This window comes from Tenrec ecaudatus, chromosome 1 (genome assembly GCF_050624435.1).
Source record: "Tenrec ecaudatus isolate mTenEca1 chromosome 1, mTenEca1.hap1, whole genome shotgun sequence".
NCBI classification, from domain to species: Eukaryota; Metazoa; Chordata; class Mammalia; order Afrosoricida; family Tenrecidae; genus Tenrec; species Tenrec ecaudatus.
Genome location: NC_134530.1, coordinates 22,574,714 through 22,585,423, shown reverse-complemented (window position 1 = coordinate 22,585,423; position 10,710 = coordinate 22,574,714). Strand labels below are relative to the sequence as shown.

At 58.8% G+C, this 10,710-nt stretch overlaps 1 protein-coding gene across 1 annotated transcript; it reads right to left on the bottom strand.

Annotated features, from left to right (window-relative positions):
* Positions 1 to 5,191: 5,191 nt before the first annotated feature.
* F2RL3 (F2R like thrombin or trypsin receptor 3) lies at positions 5,192 to 7,155 on the bottom strand. Its single transcript, XM_075537772.1, has 2 exons — positions 7,038 to 7,155; positions 5,192 to 6,522 (listed from the first exon to the last, which is right to left on the bottom strand). Exons 1-2 carry the CDS (start codon positions 7,153 to 7,155, stop codon positions 5,459 to 5,461), a joined length of 1,182 nt encoding a protein of 393 aa, XP_075393887.1. The 3' UTR covers positions 5,192 to 5,458.
* Positions 7,156 to 10,710: the final 3,555 nt, after the last annotated feature.

The following is a 10,710-nucleotide window of genomic DNA, read 5'->3' as shown; positions in this document are numbered from 1 at the left end:
GACTCCTCCAGCCCACAGCTTCTACCCGCCCCATATGTCTCCCCAACACGCAGCTCAGGGAGGGCCTGCTACACCCCTGACCCAAAGACCAACCCCCTATATCACGGAAGGATAAACTGTGGGCAGCTCCAACCAAGGGTTCCCCGGGAGCCAGGCCCCAAGCTTGGACCACAGTGGGGACACGGTGTCGGGGACAGACCCTTCTCCTGGGGCTACAGTGGCCTATCTACAAACAGGCCAACCACGGCTGGGGGCACGGTGCTGGATGTGCACAGGGGCCAGTCTGGCAGTGGGGGGCAAGCTGCTGGGATGGCAGGGGCCATGGCCCCCTTACGGTAGGTCCTCCGACAGGACTGTCATCCAGGTGCCCAAGCTGTGTGGCTCACAGGCCAACCAGGAGAGGCTGGCTGGTGAGGTGGCACACGTGGCCGCAGGCCGGGTCACACAGTGTCCCAGCCGTGGAAGTGTCCGTGGTCAGGCACCATTGAGTGGGATCCAGTCCACTGCCACCCTTGGCACAGAGGGGCGCAACTGCCCCACCCTGGCCCGCCCCCGCCTCACAGGGGGGCTGTTGGAGGCCATCCTTGCAGCCCCTGGGTCAGTCTATCTGGGGGGGGGGTGTCTTCCTCTGCTGTGCTGCCCCCTCTACTTTACCAAGCACGAAGCCCTTCCCCTGGGAACTGGTCTCTCCTGATAACACGCCCAAAGGATGTGAGACCAGTCTCATCAGCCTCCCTTCTAAAGAGCTTTCTGGCCGGACTTCTTTTTTAATCGCTTTATTGGGGGCTCACACAACTCTTACCATAATCCATCCATCTGTCCATCCATGGTGTCAAGCACATTTGTACATTGGTTGCCCTCATCATAATCAAAACATTTGCTTTCTGCTTGAGCCTTGGTATCAGCTCCTCATTTCCCCCCTCCCTCCCTTCCTCGTGAACCCTTGATAATTTATAAATTATTATTATTATTTGTTCATGTCTCACACCGTGGTCGGACTTCTAAGAGACATGTGTTTCCGCTTCTGCAAGTCCATGGGCCAGTCAATATTCTTTGTGAACATCATCGTTTAAATCAGTGGTTCTCAACCTTCCTCATGCCGCCACCCTTTCATCTAGTTCCTCATGTGGTGGGGACCCCCAACCATAAAATTATTTCTGTTGCTATTTCATCACTGTCATTTTGCTACTGTTATGAATCAGTCGACTCCTCTGAAAGGATCATTCGACCCCCAAGTGGGTCACGACCCACAGGTTGAGAACTGCTGGCTTAAATGCACCAATGCCAGGTGAGGTGACTTCATATGCATGCAGGCGAGGCAACTGGAAATACCCTGGCCTGAGTCAGGTCCAGCACAATAATGGCACCTTTTTTAAAAATAAGCACTTGGAAGAGATCTTATGCAGTGGATCTGCCCAGTGCAGTGCGCCGTCTGATTTCTTGCCTGCTGCTTCCAGGAGCACTGGCGGTGGATCCAGGTGGAACAGCATCCTGGGCAGTGTCCGCCGTTTCTCCGTGGATCATGATGCTGGTTCTCGGTCCAGTTGTGAGGAATTTTCTTCGGGTTGAGAGCTGCGTTAGGCCCGGTTGACCAGAGAAACAAATCCAGGGACACTCAGAGAGTGTAAGAAAGAGCTTTAGTTTAAGAAGTGATTGTATATCAGGAAACCATCCCAGCACTGTCCGACTCAAGTTCACGAGTCCAATACTAGCCCGTTAGTCCCTCCGCAGACTCAGGAAGCCACATGCAATGATACTGAATGCAGGACAGTCACAGGCCGGTGGGCACCAAGTCCCATGGATGCAATGGTAGTGGACGTACCTCCAGGGCTCCGGCAGGTCCCAGAGTGGCTTGCCCATGTGCAGGTGAGGGCAGAGAGACCAGGGGAGGCTCCCAGGGCCCTCCTGACGAGAAGGCCACCCTCAGGCTGTGACCCGACAGGTTAAATACCACCCCTGAACTCTTCTATGCCCTTGATGGCAAACCATGGAACTACCACACAGGCAGTAAGTGCTGCGAGCCAGGCTGAGCTTCCATGCATGCCCCCACCCGCCGGGACACAGGGCAAGGGAGGAGTTTTCTGCAGGTGGGCTTTGCTTCTATCTGGAGTTGCCCAATGATCCGCCATGGGAGGATCTGTCCCATATAAGCGGCTGAGCTGTTAGGAGAAGCTGAGCCCAGGACTCCTTGCTCTGGCCTGGTGGAAGCAAGGCACTGAGAGTGCAGGGGCTGGTTGGGGGTGGGCACCCCACTCCTTCCAGGTGGGGCTCCTGGCCCCTCCAGCCCTGGCGCTCCGTGGTCCCTGGCGGGAGCTGGCAGCTGCCAAACCGGAGTCTGCCCCAGGAAGAGGAACTTCTGTAGAGTGCTCACAGCACTGGGCCAGGTTCAGGAGCCAGCACCATCTCTCCACACCACCAGCAGGCTTTGAAATTCAATATGCTGCCTCCCTCCACAGCGGGGCACCCGGACTGCCCCAAGTCTGCCACCTCCACCCACCATGGGCACTCCCTACCTTCATTCACTACAGCCTCCATCTCTACTTCACCATCACCTGAGTTGCCCTCCTCTCCCCTCCCCTTCTCTCTCTCTCTCTCCTGGATCCCCCTACCCCCACCGTTTGGCTGTAGCTGTACAGGGGCAAGCTGGGAGGCACGTGGTCTCCAGGCCCAGGACAGGCCCACTGCTGTAGCTCTGGAGAGCTCTATCCCCTTCCAATGCTGTGGGTCCTTTTCGATTTATGAGAAGCCGCCTAGTTTTCTACTCCTGTGAACATTTACAGCCTTGGAAACCCACAGAGGCAGTTCTACCCTGTCCTATAGGGTGACTGTGTTAATCCGGGTAGACTAGAGAAACAAATTCATAGACACTCATGTGTATATAGGAAAGAGCTTTATATACAAGAGCCACTGAATATTGAGACAACATCCCAGTCCAGATCGAGTTCAGAAATTCCATATTAGCCCGTATGTCTGATACCAATCTATAAATTCCTCTTCAGACTTATGAAACACATGCAATGACGCTGAATGCAGGAAGACCACAGGCCAGTGGGTGGGAAGTCTTGTGGATCCAGTGGCAGTGGAAACATCTCAGCGCTGGCCAGGGGGTCTCCACATGCTCCTCCAGCTCTGAGGCTCTGGCTGCATCAGCCTGGAGTCTCCATGTGGTTTGTCAGCCGCAATGTCTCCCAGGGACTGAGCATGTGTCCCACCCCCAGCAAGCTATTTATCTCCTTAGTGCCTGCATATGAGGTCATCAAGCTACGATCTGATTGACAGGCTAAACCCCACCCCTTCACTCTGAATCCTCCAATGGACAACAGATGACGTAACTGACCCAGGGGCTATGAATTGGACTCCACTGGATGGCAGTGAGTGAGTGTTTTGCTTGCTTAGTGGCAAGGTTGGCTGTGTGGACCAACCCACAAGGTCTCGGGCCAAGGCCCTGGTGACCTGTGGATCTGCACCGTCCTCTGTAACAGACCTCAGTCCACCACCTCCACTCACTGCCACCGAGGGGATGCCGGCTCAGCGACTCTGTAGGACAGGGTAGAACAACCCCTATGAGTTTCCAACTCTTGAGTAGCTGAAAGCCTCGCTTTTCTCCTCTGGAGCAGCTGGTGGTTTCAAACTGCCACCCTTTCGTTAGCAGCTCCATGTGTAACCACTATGCCATCAGGGCTCCACGTGAAAGCCCCACTCCTCCCCTGCCCACTGAGATGGAGCTGAGCTGTGCCCCTGAGCTGCATTTCTGGAAGGCGGCCCAGGAGCTCAGGAGAGACCCGCAGCGGCAGTCATGCGCTGCAGCCTCTGAGACCAGCTGTGAGCTCCTGAGGCGCTGGGCGCTGGGCGGGCAAGGTCTCCGGGGAAAGCAAGAACTCAGGAGGGTGCCCTCTTCCAGGCTGCAAGTCTGAACCCCACCAGCCCTGCCTGAGGCTGGAGATGGAAGTCCCTGGAGGCAGAGGGCATGCTGATCGCATCTCCCATAGTGACTTGGTCTTTGGAGATGAACCCGGTTGACCAATGAGGAGCAGGTGTGGCTGGGGTTGCCGCAAATCAGCGTCCACCCAATGGCAGCCTACTCCGATGGGTGTCAGAGGAAACCAGCCTCTAACAACCACAGGGTCCGTAGGCGCAACTGTATGGCAATACTATATAAAGGTTATAGTAAACTCATAGACAATAGGCGAGAGAGGAGAGGGCTAAAATAAAGGAGTCAGACTCATTTCATAGTAGCATGCTCACCTCAGTCCCTCTTGAGGGTCCACGTGGAGGTGGGAGAGAGGGAGTCTTTACTATCTTGGGATATTTATAGGTAGGCACAAGACATGCATATTCAGTAGTTACATACATCATAAGGTGGGTGGTAGCTATAGTAAGGTCCCTGAACTCACAGGTGAGGAAACCTAATACCTGCATTGGAGGAAGGTATGAAGGGGTGGGAGGAGATAATAAAATAATGTCCCCTTCTATAGGGAGATAAAATCAACCACGTGCTCAGTTTAAGGCAGCATCGCTGTTATGGGGAGAATCTGTGGGGATGATATTTAAAGCAGGATAATGTACTTGGACTTTATCTCTAACTTACCACAGTGGAGGCTTTCCTACTGTGGAATGCCAGCTTTCCAGGTTCTGGAAGTTAGGGAATATGGTCTTCGTCACATCTCCCTCAGAGTTAGTTTCTCACAGATGGGCTTGTGCCGGTGGTGGGGGTAGGGCGGCGGGCCAGCCTGAGAAGGAGCGTGTGTGCATGTGTGCCCTCAGTCGCCCTCATCCCCTGGCCCAGGGTCACTCCATTCCCTGATTGCAAAGACACAGCTCAGAAAGAACCCGCCCCTGAGGGCGGGCACCCTAGGCACAGTAGTCTGGGCTGCTCCCTGTGTTGGGGTGGATGGGGCAGGGGCTGCCTAGAAGACAGGCACATAGGGGAAGAAGGCTGCCCAGGGCCCCCACCTAATGTTCACTTCAAGTGCAGAAATCCCTGGGGTCCTGGAGCAGGCAGGAGGGGAAGTCTGGGTCCTGTGTCCCCGTGACGCTTCTGATGCACTGCAGTGGAGGTTGGGAGGGAGGAGCTTTGGATGTTTGTATTTATTCAGGGGCAAACACCCACACGGGATCACCAGCGTCCCATCGTGGCATTCGAAGGCACTGCCCAGCGACAGTGGTGGCAGTGTCCACGCTCCGCTTTGGCTGCTCCCCAGACTCCCCCCACGCTGCACCCACCCCACATTTGGCATGAGGAATCTGGGGGAGAGAGCAGCTACGGGGGCCATGCGGGGTGGGGCGGCACGCCTCCTCCCCCACAGGCCCCTGGTCGAGGCCAGGGACCTTGATCTCTGGACCCCAGAGGCTTAACGGGAGCTGGTCTGGGGCCTGCGCCTGGGCCCGGAGTGCAGCAGGGCCAGGGGACCTGACTAACGGGGCCACAAAGCTGGTTGCGGGGCTCATCAGCAGGCCGTTACACCTGCGAGGTGGAGCGGGTGTGGGACCCCGCGCCGGCCCCCTCCTCCCCCGAGGCCTTGGAGGTGTGGCCCGCGAGTCCCTGCGCCGGGCGGCCGAGCGCGCGGCGCACCTTCTCGCGGAAGTCGGCGGACACGTAGTAGTAGATGAAGGGGTCCACGCAGCTGTTGAGGGTGCTGAGCGCCAGGCTGGGCAGGTAGGCGGCGTAGAGGTCGCCGCGCGCGCCCGGCCGGGGGTCGGAGTAGTGCAGCAGCAGCAGCACGTTGCTGGGCACGAAGAAGGCCAGCGCCGAGGCCAGCACCAGGGCGGCCAGGCGCAGCGCGTGGCTGTGTGGCCGCCCGCTGGCGGCCAGCGCGCGCAGCATGGCGCCGTAGCACAGCGTCACCACCAGCAGCGGCGCGAAGCAGCCGAGCAGCGCCAGGCAGGCGAAGGCGGGCCGCGAGTGCGAGAGCTGCGCGTCCAGGGGCAGCGCGTCGTGGCACAGCAGGCGGCCCGCGGCCCCGTCGCCCGCCAGCCAGAAGGTCTGGCGCTGCAGGGCCAGCGGCAGCGCCAGCGCGGCGGCCACCAGCCAGGCGGTGGCACAGAGCGCCGTGGCCAGCCTCAGGCCGCGCAGGGCGCGCGAGCGCAGCGGGTGCACCACGGCCAGGTAGCGGTCCAGCGCGACGGCCGTCAGCAGCAGCAGCGAGCAGTACATGTGGCCGTAGAGCGCGCTGGTGGCCAGGCGGCAGGCGGTCTCGCCGAAGGGCCAGCGCTGGCCGCGCACATGGTAGGCGATGCGCGGCGGCAGCGCCAGGCCCAGCATCAGGTCGGCCGCCGCCAGGTTAATGAGCAGCAGTGTGGAGGGCAGGCGGGGCACCCGAGTGGCCAGCACCCAAAGTGCCAGCCCGTTGGCCGGCAGGCCCAGCACCAAAGCCAACGAGTAGATGGCGGGCACCAGGCACGTGGGCACCCAACCCAGCAACAGTGCCTTTGAGCTGTTGGGCAGGAGCAGGATGGTGGAGTCATTGGCGCAGACTTGGCCCGCGAAGCTCCGAGGGCAGGGGCGAGGCCCCACTGTCTTATCTGCTGGTCTGACCTCTGGCCCCGGCTGGAGACCTGGAGGGGAGAGCAGCATCAGCCCCAGTGGGAGGGAAGGCTGTGGGACTCAAATGTCTGCCCTTCCTGCCCCCTTCCCTGGGGCTTGCCCCGGTGTCCCCCCATTTCACCCTGCCTTCCAGCTGTCCAAGCCTCGGCCAAGACCCCTCAGCTGCCCTCTTTAGAGTGGCCTTGAACCCGTTTCCTGTCCCTTGTGTCCCCCTGAGTCTCTCAGCTGCCCCCTGGCTCCCCTTCATATCACCTCTCATTACTCCCTGCCGTCTGTCCCTTGCATCCCCATGGATCCCTCAACTGCCCTCGGAGTCCACCTCTAGTGACTCCCTTGTGCCAGCTGCCCACCCCCCACCTGTATCTGCAGGGGGACCTGGTTCCCCAAAGACTGCAGTTCAGGCTCCAGCTGTCCCCACCTCCCTAGGGTGGGTGATTGCCCTGGGGGCTCCCCTTCTCCCTCTGCCCCCAGTCTCTCTGTGCCCCTCACTCACCGTCCGTCCCGCTGGCACTCCCATTCTCCAAGAGCTCGTCGTAGATGCTGGGGGTGCGGGTGCTGCCAGCAGGGATGAGCCCCAGCACCAGGGCCCCGAGCAGCAGGAGGCCAAACATGTCCCTGCTGACAGGCTCGGTGCTCTGAACCTTGCAGTTCCTGCCTGCCCCAAGAGCCCCCCACCACCACCCCAGCTTCCTGGGCTGGCCTTGGAGGGCCTTGGAAGGCGTTGGCTGGGAGATTGACCAGGAAGACCCCTTGCTGTCCCCTGGTCCCAATCCTGAATGAAGGAGGGCCAGGACACCCCTTGCCCCAACCACCCCTGGCTAGCCCAAGTCACTTCAAAGACTGAAGTTCTTCTAGTGACCCACCGAGACTGCTGCCTCCACTTCACTACTGCGAGCCAGGAAGCATCTGTGGTTCAAGTGGTTGGTTGCTTCCTGCCCAACACTTCTGTCTGTAGTCCCTGCTTTCCTGAGGGCCGAGTCCCACAGGCCCACCCCTGCGTCAGGGGCTTTTCCTGAAGCCTCCCTTCCCCCTCTCTGGGCTGAAGGTCAGGGAGGGGCCCCCATAGCCCCCAGGTCTCTGGGGGCCCCTCGTGTCTGCCCTGCACCAGGCCAGTGCGGGGTAGGGGACACCTGGTGAGTCTGGGGTCTGCTGAGTGAGCCCTGGGGACTGACAGAACGCTAGCCCCTGGGTGGCGGTGGGGCTCAGAGCTGGGTGTCAGACTAAGGGAGTCCCTTCCTGCACCAGTGCCCCACCCCCCACCCCTCACTGGCAGCCAGGTCCCTGTGGGGATGGGATACGCATTACCTGGGGTGGGAGATGTCCTCTGTGCAGAGGCAGAAATGGGGGTGCTCAGTGTCTCTCCTGGCCCAAGAGCCCTGTGGTCAGGGCTAGGCCACCAAGGGACTGGTGGCAGGAGGGCCTAGCGGATGGAGGTGGGGGCCTGGGGTCAGAGGGAACCGTTTCCCCCAGGGGCAGCTCTATCTAGGCAAACAGCTGGGGTCCTGACGACCAGCCAGGAAATGATGAAGCAGAGGCCTGGACAGTATCCATGCAGTGGCCGATCTGCCAGCCCAGGTGGAGATAGGCAGGCCCTGCCTCCAGTCACACAAGGGCAGTTCACGCCCATGTCGTGTAGACTCCGGCACACATGCCGCCGGAGACTGCTGGCCACCGTCTGCAGGCGGGGGGAGTGGCTGGTATCTTCTCCTGACTCACATCCTGGACATCCATGGGAAGATGTTTGTGCAGGACATTGCTGCAGCACAAAGTGGGCCGCCAGCCCCTCCCACGGGGACTGTTACTGTGCCGGGGGTGGGGGGTGGTGGGGGTGGTGGTGGTGTGTGTGTGTGTGTGTGTGTGTGTGTCCCCAGACAGCAGAGAAAGGCTTAAAGACACTGGGATCAGGGGGTCTCGTGGGTGACCAGCCCCCACCCCTCTCCCAGGTCACTGGCTGGTGGGAGGGGGAGCTTCTTGGGCACAGGTTCTCCCCGTGCGCTGCCGGGAGGTCCTGAGGTCTGGGCCTGCCACACTTCACTGCCGTCGGGTCAGTGCTGACACGCAGCAGCCCTCTAGGGCAGAGTAGAGCTATCCCTATGGGTTTCCAAGATGGTCAGTGTCCTGGCTTTCTCCGGAGCAGAAAGTCCCGGCTTTCTCCGGAGGAGCAGCTGGTGGTTTCAAACCGCTGACTTTCTGGTTAGCAGCCCAATTCTTAACTACTGTGCCACCAGGGCTCCTAAGAACCACAGGTCCGGGACTTAAGACAGCAGCCATCTCGTCTCCCTAAATTCTGGAGACTGGAAGTTCAAGCTCATGGTGTTGGCAGGACCAGGTTCACATATGAGGCTTCCTTTTGGGGAGGAGCCTTCCTCACCGTCTCCAGCTTCTGGGGCCTCCAGGCTGGAGCCTGGACTGCCCTGGTGGCTGGCTCACTCCAGTCTGCCTCCGTCATCCCGTGGCCTTCACTGTGGCTGAATCTTGGTGTCCGAATGTCCCTCTTCTTAAAAGGACACTCAACTTAGGGCTCCCCCGAGGCTGGTGCCACTCCATTTTAGCTGGATGAGAACTCCAGGCACCTTATTTCTAAAAAAGGCCACAGTATCAGATTGTGGGGTAGGATCTGAGCACATTCCCCCCCCCCATCTCAAACTTCTTATTGTGAATTAAGTTGGGGTTTCCATATCAGTTCATCATTTTTCCATTCAACAATGTAAACAATGTAACAGATCTCCCAGTGGCTTGCCCCATGGTCCCTAACCCCCCCCAACCCCTCCCAGCCCCCCACCCCCGCTTTTCTTCCCCATTTCTTTCTGTTAGGATATTATCACCCAAGTTCACACCTGTCTAGTGTATTGCTACACTCGTGGGGTAGTGGTTACACATTGCGCTGCTAACTTCAAGGTCAGCAGTTTGAAACCACCAGCTGCTTCCTCAGGAGAAAGATGGGGCTTTCTACTCCTGGAAACTCAGGACAGTTCTGCCCTGTCCTGGAGGGTGACTTTGAATCAATTGACTCGATGGCGGTGAGTTTTGAACCTGTTTCCCCTCCCCTCCCACATCTAGATGTCGTCATCAAAATCTGTTTCTTCTGGTATGAAAACCTTTCCCTCTGTAAGAGCCCCCAATAAAATGAATACAAAAAAGGAAAGAAAACCTTTTCTTGATTTAAAAAATATGATACAAGTCCATAAATATAGCGTGATATCATACGTATAATTTTATAATGTAAAAAACAAAATGATCTCATACAGTATTTGTCCTTTTGTGGTTGAGAAGGACATCATGCTTGGGAGCATAGTGGACAGGCGAAAAGAGGAAGACCCTGGGCCGTGGGTGGACGCAGTAGCTGCGGACACCGGGATCAAACCTAAGAAAATGGTGAGGATGGAGCGGGACCGGCAGTCTCCTTCTGCTGTGCAGGGTCCCCAGCACGATGTCCTCGAAGTCCATCCATGTCAGAGGTGGGCAGTTTCGTCATCATGCTTGAAGGGTGCCCGGGCTCCTGTCCGCACCAAAGTGCCGGAGGCCGTTCCCCCTGGGATGGGCATTTGGGTGGGGCTATCTCCTTGCTATTAACGGTGAACGTGGGTGTGAGCACATCCCTTTGCGGAAAAAATTCAAGCCAAAGTACTGTCTGTAAACATTCTAAGAAACAAAAACAAAGATGGGCAAACCCACAGGGCTGGCAGCACGCCCTGAATTCCCTTGCTTCTCAGTCACTGCAGCTCTGGCCACCTCGCCCTGGCCCTTCCGGGCACCTTCCTTGACCTAACTTGGGCCTCCCCCGGCGCTGGCTCCTCCCACGGACACGCCCCCAGCTGTAACCCCGCCCCGGCCTGGCCCCGCCCCCGGCCCTGGTTCCTCCGCTTTCCCGAGACAGCTCTGGACCTGGAGGAGTTAGCGACCGGTCCCCGCCCGCCCGGCGCCTCGCGGTTGCTGTGGAAACCGCTCCCGTCGTCAGCGCCGTGGCTGAAGCCGGAAAGGCGCCCGCAGGCAGCGTGCGGCCGCTGCGCTTCCGGACTCTCCACTAGGCGCGAGCCAGGGGCCTTGCTGTGCAGCTCTTAGCAACACCGCGACCATCCGAGAGGCAAGGCGTCAGCCATCTCAGCCACATGTCACGTAGCCTGGAGGGTGCACCTTTCCGGAGTCAGCGACGCCTGCCCGCACCC

What these genes read in the sequence shown, in the direction of transcription:
- F2RL3 (XM_075537772.1), bottom strand. Translation starts at nt 7,155, where the DNA reads ATGTTTGGCCTCCTGCTGCTCGGGGCCCTGGTGCTGGGGCTCATCCCT. An exon ending in GAGTGCCAGCGGGACGGACG is followed by an intron (nt 6,523 to 7,037) that starts GTGAGTGAGGGG and finishes TCAGACCAGCAG; the next exon opens with ATAAGACAGTGGGGCCTCGC.